Genomic DNA, 19514 nt, shown 5'->3' with positions numbered 1-19514 from the left:
CTTTAAAATCTGACCCTCATTTTATTTCTGGTTTCAATAGCAGCTCACCTGTGTGAACAACTGAAATGAAGTTCTTCCAGGAACCTTCTCCATTCATTACTTTATCCCAGTCTCCAAAATTTTTTCTTTTCCTTATGAGTTCTTGTAGTAACCATTAGGTTCATCCTCTTCAGTACACCCTGGGTGCCTCTGCCCTGCAGAAAATCCCATAGTGGCCAACAAGTCCTTAGTCAGACAATTAAGGTCCTTTGGTGGACTAACGTTGGCCACTTCTTTAGCTGCAGGAGTCCATCTAGTAGTAGACCATACACTACAGGTTTTGTAAACCAGAGGCTAGTCCCTCATCTATTTTTATTTTTTTGGTTTTACGAGACAGGGTTTCTCTGTATTGTTTTGGAGGCTGTCGGTCCAGCCCAGCCTCGAACTCACAGAGATCCGCCTGCCTCTGCCTCTGGAGTGCTGGGATTAAAGGCATGCGCCACCACCGCCTGGCCTCACATATTTTTATTACTGCACTTCATTTTTGAGACAGTCTCGTGTGGCACTGGTTGGCTCTGAACTTCTTAGGTAGCTGAGATGTGCCACATGGAGCAATCACATGGATTTGCACTCACTACCACTACCACTCCTGATGTTTTGTGTGCTGACTTTACGGCTACTACACAGCCCAAAAAACCTTTCAGCTCCTGAGCCTTGGCTGGACTATTTACTGTCAACTTTCACTCTTTATATTACTTTCATTCTTCATTTATTAGTAACACTTAGAAACTTGTTAACCGCCTTTAATCCCAGCACTCGGGAGGCAGAGGCAGGCGGATCTCTGTGAGTTCGAGACCAGCCTGGACTACCAAGCGAGTTCCAGGACAGCCTCCAAAGCCACAGAGAAACCCTGTCTCGAAAAACCAAAAAAAAAAAAAACCAAAAAAACAAACAAAAAAAAACTTGTTAACCTACACATTTCTAAAGTGTCTTGATAATGACCATTATTCACACTTTAATACCTTTTAGTTTTTCATTGTAGTATGATTTAGATTAGTGGGATCGTGTTGCTTATTTTCACTTCATTGTTTTGAGACAGGATGCTCTATAGCCAAGAGTAATATTGAACTCCCAGTCCTTTCACTCCTCCTCCCAATTGCTGGAATTACAAACACATGTGTTTATTTTCACTTAATACACTTTTCCCATATCCTACATATTTGCTTCTATTCAGCCAACCCCACCTAGCGTTTGTTAACTTTTTGTTTGTTTTTTTAGACAGGGTTTCTCTGTATTGTTTTAGAGGCTGTCCTGGAACTCGCTCTGTAGACCAGGCTGGCCTAGAACTCACAGAGATCTGCCTGCCCCTGCCTCCCAAGTGCTGGGATTAAAGGCATGAGCCACCAATGCCCAGCTCAACTTTTGAGTTTCTGTTTTAGGTTGACCTGGACATCCAATTACAAGTACTCAGTATATTCCTTTTCAAATTTCTATTAAAAGGTTCTCACAACTTTTGACAAATTTGACAGTTGAAAGAATAGTACTGCAAACAAGGGCTCACCCTAGCTAATCACTAGTCAGTATTTTGATTTTTGTTTTCCTGAATCATTTCAAAGTCAGCTGACATGCTTCATTCCTAAATATTTTGTATTTCCAGGTAATAAGTTTATTCTAACTGTTGTAACTACGAAATCTAACATCACCTACAGTCTGGTTATTCCTAGATGTCTTCTTAGTGCTTTTCAGCTCCATGTTTCCCAAAGTTACCATCTCTCTTGCCTTTTCCCGTGACAGTTAGCTCAGGTTTGACAGTGCCACCCACCTTCTAGACTCACTCATTCATCACCAGTCTGCTTACAGAATTTTAACAAAACACCTAAAGGGTGACATTTCGTTGGTACATCAGCACAGGTTAGCTTCTGTTATTAGAGATACTGTCAGCCGGGCGTTGGTGGCGCACGCCTTTGATCCCAGCACTTGGGAGGCAGAGGCAGGCGGATCTCTGTGAGTTCGAGGCCAGCCTGGTCTACAAGAGCTAGTTCCAGGGCAGCTTCCAAAGCCACAGAGAAACCCTGGAAAAACAAAAAAAAAAAAAAAAAAAGAGAGAGAGATACTGTCATACTAACTTTAAAGGTTTCCCTGAACCTCCTGGTGGGCTCAGTGATGAGAATGAAGTGACTGAGCTAGAGGTTCTGGCAGGTTCCAGGTCTTATTTTTGCAATGCTGGGCATAGAAGCCAGCAGAGTCTTCTGCATTCTGGGCAGTGTTCTACCACTGAGCTTCACCCCCCAGCCACAAGGGCTCATGAGTCACCAGGACACAAAAGACAGGAAATTACCAAGCAACCCTGCCAGCTAGCTGAGCTGACACAGCAAGCTTCATTATGTAAGGTAGGAAGACACCTATCATCAACCTTGGTCTTTGATACAACACACATGTGAAGATGCACACCAAACTGCAAGTGTGCCATGAACATGTACAAACTGCATGGCTTCCGTCCTCTGATTTGTATACAATTTGGAATGCTGTGTGTGATCTGTTTGCTGCCTACCTATCAGAACACAGAATCCTTACTGAAACCATGCTGACGAGTCCTTAGAGCAGAAAGGTAAGCAAAAAGATCCTGAAAGTGTGAGCCAGAGACCTTTAGCTACATCCAAAGTAATGTGAATAGGCCAGGTGTGTGGTGAGATGTCAGTGAGAAGTTGCCTTATGGGGCAACTTCTAAACTTAGTGATCTTTGGCAAAAACAATGCAGATGCATTCTTTGGTTAAATCTTCAGCTATCCTAGGATTTAAAGTATTAGCTAGAACAACTTGGAAGAATAGTATCAAAATATCTAGAGTTAAGTTCTAGTCAGAGCAGTCACATGAAGCCTGTGTGAAATAAGTACACAAGCCTCATGGAATAATGGCACCTGTAAAAACTGGGCTCCTTAATGCTCCACAATGGCAGTTTTTTTAACATGGAATTTTCTTAAAATGTTTACCCATAAAGGCTCACCATCATGACTGCTCAAACATGAGTTGAACAAAGATGACACCAAAGGACATGCCAAAGTGAACAGAGAAAAGCCCACAAGACATCAACCCTACATGAAGAACTATAGGCAACTGAGAAAACTGGAAGTAGTTGAAGTGGTCTTCCCCAGAAAAGAGCACACTAATTGGTTGTTCCGTACCGAATACATACATAATTTATATATTTACAAATACACACAAAGAAGAGACCATGAGTTTGAAGGATAGTAGGGAGGGGTATATGGGAAGGTTTGAAGGGAGAAAAACAAGAAATGCTAGAAATAACAAAGAGGTAAGGGTAGCTGAGGATGTAGCATAGTGGCAGAGAACGTGTCTAACATGTGAACCCTTGAACACCACAGGGAAGAAACCCCCCAAACATACTAACAATAAATGGTTTCTGTTGCTAAAAAGAAAGGAGTATGTGTGACCAACATATCTAGAATAATACTAGGGAGACAAGGGGACTGGGCACTTCAGAAGTGGGTGTTGAGGTAGGCTCAGATACAGAGTTGGTTCTTCCCCTTTCACTACCTCTTCCCACCCAGAAGCTTCTCAGAAGCTGGCTGAGGACCGCTCACCTCAGTCCCTCGCCCTTGCTGATAGTGCCTTCTTCAAGCTCTTGCTACCATTCCCTTCTAGAAACAAACTGCAGTAAAAAAAAAAGCAATTATGGCATGATTCTCAACCCAAGAACCAGTGATGAGAATAAAAGGGTAGCTGCTGTGGAGGCACATACCTATCTCAGAAGACTGAGGTAGGACTGTGGGTCAGCCTTGGCTGCATGGAGAGCATGTCCCATGAGGTCAGGGCAGAACTGATAATGGATGTGTGACTGAGAGAAGTGTTTAGAGCCAAGCTGACCCTCCCCCCAAACTTCAATTCAGGTAATTTGGAAAGAGGTTTTTAGGGAGAAACTCGTCCCACATACAGTCAGCTTATAACGTCTAATTCATCAGTAAGGAGAGAGAAACAAGTGAAGCAAGTGTTCTTTCACCTTGAGTACATGTACTGTGGAGGGTGGGAAAGGAAGGCTTGCTTCAGGTACACTGCAGAGCCCTTTTGTTTGTCTTTTGAACACAGGGTCTTGCTATGTTACCTAGGCTGACTTTAACTCTTACATGTTAGGGTTATGGGAATGTACCACCATGCCTGGGTAGGTATACAGTTTTCATTTTTATTTTTTGGTCAGCATACAAGATAATGGGTTTTATTGTGACATTTTTGTACGAAACACACCACTATTTATTATTATTAATATTCACCCTAGCTGCCCATCACAGTACCCTAGACTATATTTTGGTATGTATGGTTATCAGTGGCATCTTTAAAAGTATTACACAACATCAGTAAAAATTTAAAATTAGGTGGAGCAGTGTGTTCAAACCTTTGTAAATCTTAGTACTTAGGAGGCTGAGGCAGGAAGATGGTTATGAGGCTAGCCTGTGCTAATGAGTTCAGGCAGAATGACATTGTCTTGGAAAAGAAAATTGAAGACTGAGAGAGATGTTAGTTTTATAATAGATTTATTTTTAAAGGGTAAAACACTCAGACAATTTAAATACAAGTCCAACAGAACCGCTGTCAGTCAGCCATGATGCCATCGGGTGTTCTTGGAGTCCTCCCCGTGAGGAAGAAAGGTCTGGTAATGACAAGATAAGTTGGGTTTCTTTTTGGTGTGTAGTCACTGACTCTACATGCCACCTTTAGGGTGCCCAGCACATTAAAACTAAATACTCTAAGCACTAAAACAGCTGTAACAATAGCGACTATCGAATAAGGCTTAATAGCCAGGCCAGTGCCCATCTAGGACCCAATCTGACCTTCACAAAGCCCCAATATTGTCAGTCATCATTGCCACTTTACATGGGATCAAATTTATAGCTCAGCAGCTTGTTCAAGACCACCAGATTCACTACATGGCCGTCAATAAGGGGCATTAGAGCCAGTTTGGACCTTTGTCTCTGAAGCCTGTCATCTTAGTTGGGAGCAACCCTGGGCCATCTCTGCTTCTTGGAGCAGGTGAGGCTGTATAATACTGCTTTTAAAAGAGGGCTGAGTCCTGTTCAGGAATGATGCTCTCAAGCCTCTCTGAAGATACAGACCACTGCAAGGCAAGGGTTAGGGCTTTGGATGGCAGATAACCCAAAATGGCTTGTGTTCTCTAACGACAGTCTGTCAAGCACTGCCAACTTTTGTTTTCTGAGTCTTGTTGTATTGAACTACAGACAGATTAGTCCTATGAGAGAACGTGGTTTTATTTCAGGTTATTTACCTGATACTTTATTCATATATGTCCTTCTTATCTGCAATGTAATCTACAATTTCTTGTGGACACATTAACTTCTCTGCATCTATATCAGGAATTTCAAACCCTAAAATGGAAAAAAAAGTAACTGTGAATATGGAAAACAACAAACTTTAGAATTGAAAGCATATGACTCCACTTCCCCTTTTAATTTTAGGTTAGAGCCTCACTAAGTTACTCAGGCTGACCTTGAAATTTCAAGTAGCTGTGATTACAAGTATATGCCACCAGGCTTGGTTTGCATTTGATACTTTCATAATACTTACAGCTGTGTTAAACATCTCCAGCAATCTTAAAATTTCATTTTTAAGCTGGGTAGGTTTTAGAAAATATATATATCATTTTGGGCTTAATTTTTTAAAGAAATAATAGAAATAGGTTGTACAACTATTGCGATTGTGTAATTTTCCAAGAATCCAATTAATCAAAGTCCCCTAGAACGGTCATTCTTAACCTGTGGGTTCCCTTTGGGGTCACATATCAGATAGCTTGCATATCAGATATTTATACTATGATCCACAACAGTAGCAAAATTACAGTCATGAAGTAGCACCAAAATTTATGGTTGAAGGGCACAACATGAGGAACTGCATTAAAGGGTCACATTGGGAAGGTTGCGAACCACTGCCCTAGAACATTTTTATTACTCCTAAAACAAAACAGAACAAATGTCATTCACTCCCAACTATCCCAATACTTGGCAGCTTTGATACTTCATGCCAGTGAAGCAAGTGTGCAGCATGTGACGGGGCGCTTTGTATTTTGTACTTCAGGGCCGTTCATACTACAATGTGTATTTCTTTGTTCCTTGTTACACAGTTGGGATGTGATAGTTTAAATAGTGTTTACATGGGCTCAGATACTGTATTGAGCACCTTCTATGTGATCTCTTAGCAGTCCCAATCTTGAGGCTTCCTATGTGACACTCATTTTACAGTACAGGAAAAGACTTGGTACTGTTGCTTGTCAGGCTCACACATGTAGGCCCTAGGTAGCAACAACATAGAACTTGCTAGCATCATCTATGAGGAGCTTTAACTAGGGTCTGCGCTATTGGGTGGCACATATATCCTTGGCTTCCTAATCAAACAGCTGACCAAAAAGGAGCCAACGAATTTTATAAGTCTCATTTGTACAACAAATAGATCTTAATAAAAACAACTTGGAGCAGGCATAGCAAACATCACAAGAGACTCAGACCTCAGCTGTGTGTCCTCAGCACAGCTTACTACTGCTGTCTAGCTGATGTCATCATAGCTCAGGAAGGCTATGATCAGCATCTCTACAAGTAAGACTTTGGTCCTTGAGCCCATGCTCTCCCAGGCCTTTTCTAGTATACATTCTGCCAGGCCTGCACTGTTTCTAATACTCATGTCACCTGGCAGTAAGGCGACTGGGCTGTTAACTGTTTCTACTAATATCTGAATCAGGTCCATACTCAAGCATTTCTTTCAGTTTAAACCACCTAAGAGTCATCTGGAATGTCTGGGGCTGGAGAGATCTTTTCTTAAAAACAACAAAATAAAAACTCATAACAAGCAGATCCAAAGCTAAGGTATATATGTTACCAAATTCGTCTTCCATGGCCATAATAATCTCCACTTGGTCCAAACTGTCTAATCCCAGGTCCTTCATAAAATGAGAATTTACTGAGAGCTGCAAGAAAGAAATACCAAATAAAATTTAATCCATGAAATGTTTGCTTCCCAAGACAACAGAGTGGTACTTCATCATCATATAGAAGATTTTCAAAGAAACAAGAGGCAGAAGCAGTTTGGTATATGGATCACCTGTGTCTTTTTGCAGGCTTTTCTTGTACTGAGGACTGTGATGAGGCCCTGACAGGGGATACAGATGTGTTTTCCCCTGAACTACATTCCAAAGCACTTGTGCTTTCTCAAGAATGGGAGATATACATAAACACTGTAGTGGTTTGAATGAGAAGTCCCCGATAAGTCTTGGGGATGTGAATATTTGTTTTTTTGTTTTTTTTTGTTTTTTTTGTTTTACGAGACAGGGTTTCTCTGTATTGTTTCGGAGGCTATCGGTCCAGCCCGGCCTCGAACTCACAGAGATCTGCCTGCCTCTGCCTCCCGAGTGCTGGGATTAAAGGCGTGCGCCACCACTGCCCGGCAATATTTGGTTCTTAATTAGTGGCTATTTGGGAAGATTAGAACATATAGCTTTGTTGGAGGAGGTGTGTCCCAGGGCAGGCTTTGAGACATTGAAAGCCTTTTCCATTGCTGGTGTACTCTCTGCTTCCTGTTTGTGGTTCAAGATGTAAGCCCTCAGCTACTTCTCCAGTGCTATGCTTGTCTGCTGCCATGCTCTCTGCCATGATGGATCTATACCCCAAATATACCCTTCCTTCTGTAAGTTGCCTTGGTCATATTTTATCACAGCAATAGAAAAGTACTGTGACAAATATGTATGTTACACATATGTGTCTATACTGCCTGACATATCTATTATTTTCCCCGTCTATACAAGGACAATGCTAATCTCCTAGTAGGGGAATGGTTGGCTGGAAGCTGGGGAGAAGTTTTTTTTTTTTTATTACTTATGTGCATTGGTGTATTTGCCTGCATGAATGTCTGTATGAGAGTGTCAGGTACCCTGGAAGTGAAGTTACAGACAGTTGTGAACTGCCATGTGGGTTTTGGGAATTAAACCTTGATCCTCAGGAAAAGCAGATAATGCTCTTAATTGCTGAGCCATCTCTCCAGCCCTGCTGGAGAGACTTTTGAGTGTCTGTTTGGACCCTTTGAATTTTATGATGTGATTAAACACGCTAGGAATAAAACCTCCTAAGTTCAACCTCTGGGACAGGCATGGTGGAGGGAGAGAACTGGCTGCTGCAAATAGTCCCGTGACTTCCTCATGGGGTAATGACATGCATATACAAGTGGGTAAGTACATACACAAACGCACACACAAAAACAAAACAAAGGGAAATTAATGACATTTAAAAGGAAAGGATTTTTTAAAAAGTCTAAACCAGTTACCTTTTCCGGGTCAATCTTGTCGTAGAGTTTCAAGACATACAGCACTCTGTCCTTGATTCCCTCTAACGTCAAAGGGGGTGCGTCACTGTACTGGCGGCACAAGTGTGTGACCTTTCCAGGCACCTAGAACAAAGGCAGGAGAGAGACTAAAAGTCTTTATGTATGTGCACATACCTACAGGCATCTTTTTAAAAAACTAACATTTTGTCGGGCGGTGGTGGCGCACACCTTTAATCCCAGAACTCGGGAGGTCGAGGCAGGCAGATCTCTGTGAGTTCGAGACTGGGCTGGACTGACAGCCTCCAAAACAATACAGAGAAACCCTGTCTCATAAAAACAAAACAAAAACAAACAAGCAAAAAAAAATAAACTAACATTTTTCTGGGGCGCAGGATCCACATGTACCATAGCACACGAGTGGAGGTCAGAGGACAAGCTGTGGGAATCAGTTCTCTCCTAATGGCTCCTGGGGATTGAACGTAGGTCATGAGGTTTGACGGCAGGTGTTTAACCTGCTGAGCCACCTCAATTGCCACCACAGGTATTTTCACAGAGCTTCCTGAGCTTTACAGAACCCACATCATCTCATTCTCCAGTGTGGCCAGTACAATATACCGAGTCATAGAGCTAGGACAACTCAGCAGCTCTAGCATCAAAATGGGTGTCACTTGTCCTCAAAATAGGCTTTGGTTACCATCTTGTTCAGTAAGACTGTCACTAACATAAAAGGGTCACAGAAATGCCCAAGTTCCTTCATGGCAAATTTAGCATGTCATGGCCTCTTCAATGCACTGCTACATTCCTCACACAGATATGAGTCAAAATAACCCACCCTAACAGCTGTCATGGTATACATAAGGGTTTAATTAGACTTTGGCAGTAATGAGACTGGCCAGAACAAATGAAGCCAGCTACCATCCCTAAACCTCAAAGTGCCATCTACTTCCCTGCCAGGTGGGTATGTCCTGTAAGTCACCAGACATGCTATGAGCCTTTCAGAGCTTTGTTATGATAATATCTCAAGCATTTCTGTTTTCAGCCTGCTTATACTCAGTTGGGTACTACAGTCTTGACCATATTTTGATGGAGGATATCCTTTTGTATGCTGTGAATATGTTTCTCTTATTGGTTGATGAATAAAGCTGTTTTGGTCAATGGACAGGCAGGATGTAGCCAGGCAGGAAGTATAAGGTTACCAGACTAGGAGAATGCTTGGAAGAGGGATGTGGAGAGAGTCTAGAGGCAGATGCCATGTAGCCACCAAAGGAGTAACATGTTGGAGCATTACAGGTAAGCCATAGCCTCATGAAAATACATAGTTTTTTTTTTTTTCCGAGATAGGGTTTCTCTGTGGCTTTGGAGGCTGTCCTGGAACTCAGAGATCCACCTGCCTCTGCCTCCCAAGTGCTGGGATTAAAGGCGTGCGCCACCAACGCCCGGCTTGAAAATACATAGTTTAATAGAAATGGGTTAATAATTAAGAGAAAGCTAGCCAATAGAAGCCTGAGCCATTGGCCAAATAGTTTATAATTAATATAAGCCTCTGTGTGTTTAGTTGAGCCTCAATGGCTGAAGACAGAAACTCTGTCTTCAAGATTTCATTTACCAAGTATGGAGGAGCACTGAATGTCTGGCAGAGCATTTAATGCTGATGAAGTCATAACAAGAGCAAGAAAAAACAGGACCTATATATACTTGTTTGGCTCACCATGGACCTCATAAACTAAACAGGGTTATGGCTTTTAATACCAGGTACTTGGGAAGTAAGGCAGAAAGGTCAAGATCAAGGTCAAGCTGGGCAACTTAGTGAGAACCTGTTTCAAAATAAAGAAGGGCAGGGATGTAATACAGCTTAATGGCAGAGCAATTTGCTTAGCATGTATGAAACCTTGGGTTCAGTCTTCAACACCGGAAGGGATGGGGAGACAGCAATATGAATCAGGCTAAAGGCACCACCAAGTCTGATAACCCAAGTTTAATGCCTAGAATCCACATGGTGGAAAGAGAAACACGACTACTTCATTATCCCTGATCTTCTCATGCACTCACACTAAATAAATGTATGTATGCATGTATCTGAAGAATCTACGCAAAATCAAACTGAACCAGTGAAGATAAACTTAATTTGCAGCAAACTAGAGAGATTTGTGACTACTTTTTAAGAATGGCAGGGTACCTCTTTTTATTTCTAAATCCTTTATATTGTGTGTCATAGGCCTTTGATAGGGACATACCACCAGACCTACTTATCACAATGACTTAAAATGGTCACAAATAAAATGAAGCAGAAAGGAATAAAGAGAAAGAGGGAGAAGAAATATGTTAATAAGGATGACAGAGAACGATCTCCTAAGGTAGGAGGACCTAACACAGGTCCTGTGTGCATATCAAGAAGGCATGGATAAGAGATTAGAAACTACTAAGGGACTGAGGTTGTAGTTCATTGGTTGAGGGCCTGCCTACTATGAGTGAGGCCTCAAGTTTAATGTCCACTCTTGGAAACAAAAAAGATCCAAGCAGATTTTAGTAAGACATGGTGGTTCAAGCTTGCAGTCCTAGTACTTGGGAGGCTAAGGAAGAGTAACACATTCTCACCAACCTGAGTTCCAAGGCCAGCCTGAGATAATATGAGACCCTGTCACAAAGACAACAAACAAAAACATGAAGGACTGGTAAGAAGTGGAATTAACACAGAAGAGATGGAGAATAATGCTGAGCATGTCACCAGGCCATGGTGGCTGGGAGAATCTGCATGTACATAGTTACTCCTGTGGTCACTAGATGTCAGTAGCTCACCAGGCATCACTGGCAAGTTCCTACAGGGCTAGGTAGGTGCTAAGAGATTGAACTAAGAGTTCTCTGTCTTGAGGCTACATGTCAACCTAAAATAGATGGCTGCAGTGAGATCATTACAAGGCAGTAAGATGTAGTGAGCTGAGAGGTTAAGACTCAGAAACAAGATCTGATTAGGAACCATACGGCTGCTGTTAGTTAGCACTGGAATACTGCCTCTTCCTAGCTGTCCCATCAAGTCATATAACATATATACACCTCAGTTTCTTTAGCTGTTAAATATGAATAAACAACAGTACCTCATTCGTAAGATTGTGGCATGGCACCAGTAAGCTGATGTAAAAGCACTGGCCACTCACTGCCTGGCATCTACACAGTATAATGCAGGGTTATCTAGCAGTGCTACAATAACCTGGCAGTGCGGTCCCTTCAGCTGTGGCATAGCCTAAACTATATATTCCATTCATTCCTTTCCTTGCTCAGTTTTAAAAATTGTTACTTGCTAGGCAGGGGCTCTACCATTATATCACCAGCCTTACTTTTGAAATGGGGCTTAATTAAGTTAGTCTGGGTAGCTTTAAACTTAACTCTGCAGCCCAGACAGGCTTTGAACATGTTCTTTCTGTTGCTGCCTACCAAGGAGCTGAGGTTACAAGTCAGGATTGATTTGTTTTACTAAATCAGACTATGATACTCTCTAAGCACTTTACACATCTTTTACATAGAAACTGAGACAGGATAGGTAGGTATCCTGCTTGGCCCCAGGCCCCAGGTCCCCCTGCTTGGCCTCTTGGAGGGTCTAAACTGCTTCCTCCTACCAGATCTCTACTGCTAGGAAAGCACCTCCCCTGTAGTCAACAGGTGTTCTTCCCCCAAACTCACATGTGTGACATCCATCATCTCCCAGCATCAAGGGTGCCATTGTCTGCAGTGACTCAGCTAGGCCGGTACTCAAAAGTTTCTGTTGGACACATCTTGCTCCCCTCTGTCACTTGCCCACTTCAAACCTGAGGAACCAAGGCACCTCAAACGCAGCTACTTGAAACAAACCCACACCTCTACAAATCTCTTCCTTACTCTACTCCCTCTCTCCATCTCCAGGGCTCCAGCCAGAAACTTCCAAGCCAATCTATTTCAACCACTGAAGCTGGGTGATTCAGTGAAAGGGTTTCTTATTCCTTCAACAAACCTTGCTTACTGTTTGCTTCCCGATTTCTGTGGAGAACGTCCATATTTCATTAACAAGCCTAAAATACCTTGTAAACAACTGTCTCTGCATCTATGAATGAACTTCCTCAAAACCATTTTGTAAGCATAAGGTAGTCCCTCTATGGTCAGTATAAACCCAGCAGAGATAGCACTGCCTGCTCTAAGCATGATCCCAGGACCACATCTAGAAAACCCACGAAAACACTTGGCAGACCTGCCAAATCAGTCTTCTATTACAACCCATCTGCATGCACACCTATGTTTGAGAAGCAATGCTGTAAGAACAGGGAGATCAGTTTTAACCTAGTGTAAAATTAGTCTCTAGACCCAGACACACATCAACTTTACTGCCCTTCTAACACTTTCTAATGACAAGCTTTTGGTATAGTTTTTGGGACAATGCTCTGTGTATCCATTACACTGTCAGCGAATCTCAACACTGGATGTAGATTCTTATTTCTCTTTGTAGCATGCAGGTGTGACTGAAAAGGGTTTTTCAACTTGGAGTAGCTCCTAATCTTGGATGCACACAAGGAACTTAAAACGCCACTCCAGGGCCTGATCCGGAGGAGTAAGTCAGAAGGGGAGCGAGAGGAGGGCTAGAATCTTGTGCTGTTGGGCATCTAGGGTTGAAAGTGACTCCCGAGTTTCAGCCTCATACTGGTTTTATCAAATATGCAAGCTACACACTTCCTATCCCGACTTCCAGAAGGCTCGCACACAAAAAGTGCCACAAGGGAAAAATTACGACAGACTCTAGCAAGTTGTTTTCCCCGTGTGTACTGTCTTTAGCCTTCCCAAGAAAGTGACCACAGTACACCATCATCACTGCTGACTGGGACCGCAGTAGGCGCTCTACTCGATCTCTCCCATCTAAACTTCATTGTCACTCCGCTAGGATAAGAGCTGGTGCCCAATTTTGTTGTTCAGTCGCGACTTGGTCAAAGTTCTCTGCTCTAATCATAAGACACTCGGCCTCGCGGCAAAAATCAAATAAAACCCGTCCAGCAGCAGGGCTAGCCGCGTACCCCGAATCACCCCAGAGGCTGCTTGCAGCCCCTCCCCCAACCCGGGGCCTGACCCCTGAGCAACCCCGGCAAAGTCACCGCGAGTCACCTGTGTGAGCGCCAAGACGGGCTGCAGAGACCCGGGCCTCCTCTGGGTTCCTTCAGAGCAGAGAGTGGTGCTGAGCGGCCGGGCCAAGGCCAGCGGGGGAAGCCGGGGCAGCGACGTGAAGGCCGCGGGCAGACGACGAACACAGGTGGAAAGGACACGAGCCGCCATGGCTACGCCTACCCAGAATGCACTGCGCCGCACCCGCCCGCCGAAGATGGGGTTAGTAATGTACGCTGGCGACGTACAGAGCGGCGCTTGAGGGCTCCGCGGGCGCTGGCGGTCCCTGGCGGCTCCTGGAGGCGCTGCACCCACCTCCCTTTGAAGGGCAAGAGCTACTGTGGCGCCAACTGCACAAATGCCATCTGTCCCTAAACACTGTCAATGACAAAAAGGAACTGACTTACTTATTTTCTCAAAGTCCTTAAATCTATTGTTTTAAGAGTGTTGGCCGCCGGGCGTTGGTGGCGCACGCCTTTAATTCCAGCACTCGGGAGGCAGAGGCAGGCGGATCTCTGTGAGTTCGAGGCCAGCCTGGTCTACAAAGTGAGTTCCAGGACAGCCTCCAAAGCTACAGAGAAACCCTGTCTCGAAAAAACCAAAAAAAAAAAAAGAGTGTTGGCCAGCCGGGCAGTGGTGGCGCACGCCTTTAATCCCAGCACTCGGGAGACAGAGGCAGGTGAATCTCTGTGAGTTCGAGGCCAGCCTGGTCTACAGACTGAATTCCAGGACAGTTTCCAAAACAATACAGAGAAACCATGTGAAAAACCAAAAAAAAAAAAAAAAAAAAAAAAGAAAAGAAAAGAAAAGAAAAGAAAAAAAAATTGTCTGGTTCCAGGACAGCCTGTCTCAAAAGAACCTTTCAGATGTAAATTGATCATGCCTAAAGACAATCATGTTCATCCACTTCAATCTCATAAACACATACCCCCTAACCTAAAAATATGCCTAGTATCCTCTTTTTTTATTTTTTCGAGACAGGGTTTCTCTGTATTGTTTTTTGTTTTGTTTGTTTGTTTGTTTTGGTTTTTTGTGACAGGGTTTCTTTGTGGCTTTGGAGGCTGTCCTGGAACTCACTCTGTAGCCCAGGCTAGCCTCGGACTCACAGATATCAGCCTGCTTCTGCCTCCCAAGTGCTGGGATTAAAGGCGTGCGCCACCAACGCCCGAATCTCTGTATTGTTTTAGAGGCTGTCCTGGAACTCTCTCTGTAGACCAGGCTGGCCTTGAACTCACAGAGATCTGCCTGACTCTGCCTCCTGAGTACTGGAATTAAAGGCGTGTGCCACCAACACCCGGCTGCCTCCAGCAAGTTCCAGGACAGCCCTCCAAAGCCACAGAGAAATCTTGTCTCGAAAAACCAGAAGAAAAAAAAAAAAAAAAAAAAGGACCCAGTCTTATATAGGTCAAGCTGGTACCTGGGAAGAGGAACAGAGTAATTACTATAAGTTTGAGGCAAGCTTGGGCTAACAGTGAGTCCCAGGGAAGCATGAACTATAATGAGACTTTATCTCAGCATGAACTATAATGAGAATATGTAAATAAATGCTTTATCTCAAATAAAATGAGTTAATTAATCTCCTTCATCCACCATTTAAACACCAGGTTTAGGATGCTGCCTTTAATCCACCATTGACTTTAAACATTCAAGTTTTCAGAACCAGTGTGCTCCAGGGGTGCTAATCTCACCTAAATCTGACTCTGACCTTAACACTTCAACACCCAGTTACCTATTAAACACTCTTTCTGGGTGATTTCTAAGTATTCAAATGAATCTTCTTTCAATTACTGATACCATCACTTACCAAGCCAGAGTTTCAGGATGCCTTCATTTCCAACCTTATTAGGCATAATCCTGCTCATTTCCTTGATTTCCAGCTGTTCTGTCAAAGTCCAGACCCCCATGCCCTTCTATCCGCCTCTGTTCTGTCTGCCTTTATAAGTCTTCACTCACTCTGGAGCCATAGTATGACCTGATCTTGTAACTCAGCCTCTCTTTTTCAAGTGTAAAATAAAGTTCTAATAAGAATGATTCTCAACTCCATTCTCTGACATGGTTTGTCTTCATCATTCTGAGTTGTCTGACTTTCTGCCTGGAATTCTTCACTCCCGCTTCACCTGCTTCTGCAAGAATCAGCCATCTATTTAAAAAAAAAAAAAAAAAGGGGGCTGGAGAGATGGCTCAGCGGTTAAGAGCACTGACTGTTCTTCCAGAGGTCCTGAGTTCAATTCCCGGCAACCACATGGTGGCTCACAACCACCTTGAATGAGATCCGGTGCCTTCTGCTGGCATACAGGCAGAAGACTGTATACACAATAAATAAAATACTAAAAAAAAAAGATTATTTAAAAAAAAAAGAATCAGCCATCACCCTCCACAGTTTTCCAGGTTGTACTAACTGCCCTACATTTGCATTTCCACAGCAGCACTGGAACTAACCCTTAAAAGTCCCACACAGCACTTAAGCTTTATGTCGTCTCCCAGGACAGAAGCCTAGCAGAAATCCTTATATCCTTAATGCTAATACTCACCACCATCCATTGAGTCTCCATGGCATGGGAACTATGACCTCACCCTACTCATTGTTTTGTTTTTCTCTTCCTTCTCCCTCTCTTCTTTTGGACTCGGATCTTAAGATCCCAGACCAGCCTCAAACTTGTTACGTAGCTGAGGCTGACTCACCTCCACTTCCAAAGTGATGGAATCATGGACTTGTATTCCTATCCACTCAGGAGTGGAAACAGGAAGATCAGAAGTTTGAGGCCCTCTTCAGCTACACAGAGTTCAAGGTCAGCCCAGGACTCCAGCCTTGAGACTCTATCACAAGTAGGGCGTGGGTAGGTGATGTACCACTACCTGAGGATGGGAAAGAGCAAGGCCATCCCTAATGTAGGATTCTTTTTAAAGAAGGTGTACTTTCATTTGTGTGTCTATCTCTGTGCAAGTGTTTGTTACCTGGGTGGGTGCAAGCCAGGGTCAGTGGAGGGTATCAGATCCCCTAGAGCTCGTTAGGGGTAGCTGTAAGCTGCTTGACATGGGTGCTAGGAGTCTAACTGGGGTCCTCTGGAAGGATGTCAAGTATTCTTAACTCTTAAGTCATCTTTCCAGGCCCTAAACTAGGATTTAAAAAAAAATTCATTTTGAATTTCCTTCCTTCCTTTCCTTTTTTTTTCCTTGGAGACAGGCTTTCTCTGTTTAACAGTCCTGGCTGTCCTGGAACTCATGCTGTAGAACAGGCTGGTTTTAAACTCAGAGATCCACCTGTCTCTTTCCCCTACCCCCACTACAAGTGCTAGGCTTAAAAGTGTTCACCGCCAGGCTAGAGAGATAGCTCAGAGGTTAAGAGCACTGACTGCTCTTCCAGAGGTCCTGAGTTCAATTCCCAGCAACCACATGGTGGCTCACAACCACCTTGAATGAGATCTGGTGCCCTCTGCTGGCATGCAGAAGATTGCATACATAATAAAATGTTAAAAAAAGGAATAAAAAAACAAACAAAAAGTATATATTCTGATCTAACTGAAATATTTGTATTATTCAAATACTATTGACTAAGTATTATAGTTGTCTATGTAACCTTTGTGTGTGTATACTACACATGTACCAGTGCGCATGATGCCAGAGAACAACCTTGGGTGGTATTTCTTGGGTGTTATCTACTTTGCTTTTGAGACAGGGTCTTTTTTTGTTTGTTTGTTTGTTTTTCGAGACGGGTTTCTCTGTAATGTTTTGGAAGCTGTCCTGGAACTTGTTCTGTAGACCAGGCTGGCCTGGAACTCACAGAGATCTGCCTGCTCTGCCTCCCGAGTGCTGGGATTAAAGGCGTGCACCACCAGCACCCGGCTGAGACAGGGTCTTTCATAGGCCTGTATCTTGCCAATTAGGTTAGCTTGGCTGACCAGTGAGCCCTAGAGTTCTGGCTTCGCCGTCCCCGTGCTAGAATTACAACTCTGCTGTTATATCATTTTCCTCCTTGGTAACGGATGTCAGGTACACGAAAGCATTTTACTGAGTTATCTTCCTTAGCCTTCTACGTAATTCTTGTTTTTGAAATGATCTGAACAGACTGGAAAAAAAAAGGGAACACGCCAAGCAGAATGTATCAAAATAAATATTTATTAACATTTACTGTTTATGTACACCCGTAATGGCAAATGTGCAAATATAGATTTAAAACCATAACACCATAAATATAAACAAATACGGTCAGTAGTGACACCATCAAAATAAAGTTTGTGGGAACTCATTCAAGCAATCATGTCAAATGTCTTTTAGATACTGTATTCTTGAAAAAAAAACTATTAAGAGGCGAAATACCCAGGAAACTATTTGCCTCTTAAAAGTAGCGGTATATGAATATATTTCCATCCTTTTGTCCAGCTAGCAAGTGAGAATCTGTACTTGACCATTTAACCAAAGACCAATTCTGATCAGAGACGGGTGGGAGGACAGCAGTGCAGTGACCCAGAAGCAAGTCCCAAACGGCAATTGTTCCAGAAGTCAGGACTGCTGCTGCAATGTGATCTTTCACATCCCCTTCCAGGAACCTGAGATGAAGAAGAAGAGACAATCAAATCTCATGCCAAAGGCTTTAAAAAGCCAGACATGGCTCTGCAGGAAAGGCGCTTCATGAACCACCATGTTTAATCCTTGGAAACCACATGATAGAGAGAAAAGTGATCATTGAAACTTGATCTCTGGCTACCACGTGCTTACAAAGACACATATGACACATAACCCAAACAAAACAAACAAATAAAACGTAGAACATAAACTTTTAAAAAATACCATGCTCCCTGAAACCAGTCAAAACCAAACCCTCTCCCACCGTGAACGCCTAACCCCAAGTTGAGGAATGCCAGCCCTAGACACAGTAATTCAGTTGCTGCCTCTGACACTATTACACCGAGGCTCCTTACCTCCTCCATGCTACACACTCAGTCTCACCTGAGAGACCTTGCTCTTCCCAGCATCTCTGTAAGACTCTAGCCCTGAATGGTAGCATGCCTGGAAACTTATCACCTGAAGCACTGCAAACACACTGTCCCTGCTTTTTATAATCACAACACTTTTCACTATATGAGATTATCATGTTTCCATAATTTGGGAATATACATCTCCCTCAAATTCCCAAGGTTACCTTATTTTTTGGCAGTCTTAAGAGATCTCTAAGCATGACACCTTGCTAGGATCTGCCACTGAACTATGTCCTCAGCCTTCTCTTACTTTTTCCTCAAATTAAAAAGACTTACATTTACATGTTTATTATGTGTGTTTGATAATCCCTGGGACCCACATGGTTAAAGGGGATAATTGATTCCCACAAGTTGTCCTCTGCCCTCCATACTCACACTCACTAAAGAAATATAAAAAACAATAAACAAACAATAAGGGGCTCTGTATTCTACTCCTAAGCTTAAATTCTTTTTTTTTTGGTTTTTTAGAGACAGGGTTTCTCTGTGGCTTTGGAGGCTGTCCTGGAACTAGCTCTTGTAGACCAGGCTGGCCTCCAACTCACAGAGATCCGCCTACCTCTGCCTCCCAAGTGCTGGGATCAAAGGCGTGCACCACCAACGCCTGGCCCCTAAGCTTAAATTCTAATGACAATTAAGTGTTGTGTGACCCTGAGCAAATTAACCTCATCAATAGATGGGGATGGTGAGACATTTACTTCATAGCACTGTTGTGAGGATGAGTAAAACAGTTTGGTTAAAAAGCTTTTTCAGGGAAGTTGGGAGGTGGTGGCAAACAGATTTCTGTGAGTTCCAGGTCAGTCTGGTCTAAAGAGTGAGTTCCGGGACATCTAAAGCTACATAGAGAAACCCTGTCTCGAAAACAAACAAAAACAACAACAAAAGCTTTGGGGGAGTGCAGAGGCTGGGGAGTTGACTCTGAAGTTAAAAGAACTGGTTGGGCTGCTCTTCCAGAAGAATACGGTTTAATTCCCAGCACCCACATGGTAGTTCACAACCATTCTAACTCCAGTTCCAGGGAATCTGACATCTGGCCTCTGTGGGCATTGCACATACCAGGTTCAGAGACAAATGCAGGCCCACACACTTACATTAAAAAATAAAAAACAAAAA

At 43.2% G+C, this 19514-nt stretch overlaps 2 protein-coding genes across 2 annotated transcripts in view; both read right to left on the bottom strand.

Moving 5' to 3' along the window:
• Window positions 1–4509: 4509 nt before the first annotated feature.
• On the bottom strand, window positions 4510–13638 carry Ndufab1 (NADH:ubiquinone oxidoreductase subunit AB1). The gene is made up of 5 exons (XM_040755179.1): window positions 13432–13638; window positions 8314–8436; window positions 6877–6964; window positions 5276–5375; window positions 4510–4642 (listed from the first exon to the last, which is right to left on the bottom strand). Exons 1-4 carry the CDS (start codon window positions 13597–13599, stop codon window positions 5284–5286), a joined length of 471 nt encoding a protein of 156 aa, XP_040611113.1. The 5' UTR covers window positions 13600–13638; the 3' UTR covers window positions 4510–4642; window positions 5276–5283.
• Window positions 13639–17526: 3888 nt separating this feature from the next.
• Window positions 17527–19514, bottom strand: part of Palb2 (partner and localizer of BRCA2) — a 31386-nt gene continuing 29398 nt past the window's right edge. The window contains exon 13 of the mRNA XM_040755171.1: window positions 17527–17975. Coding sequence (XP_040611105.1) covers window positions 17765–17975 — 211 coding nt within the window. The 3' untranslated portion in view covers window positions 17527–17764. The remainder of the gene's footprint in view (window positions 17976–19514) is intronic.

The sequence above is a fragment of the Mesocricetus auratus genome, unplaced genomic scaffold, assembly GCF_017639785.1.
Source record: "Mesocricetus auratus isolate SY011 unplaced genomic scaffold, BCM_Maur_2.0 Super-Scaffold_4256, whole genome shotgun sequence".
Taxonomy (NCBI): Eukaryota; Metazoa; Chordata; class Mammalia; order Rodentia; family Cricetidae; genus Mesocricetus; species Mesocricetus auratus.
Note: the sequence above shows the minus strand (reverse complement) of the source record. Positions and strands in the feature narration are given on the sequence as shown.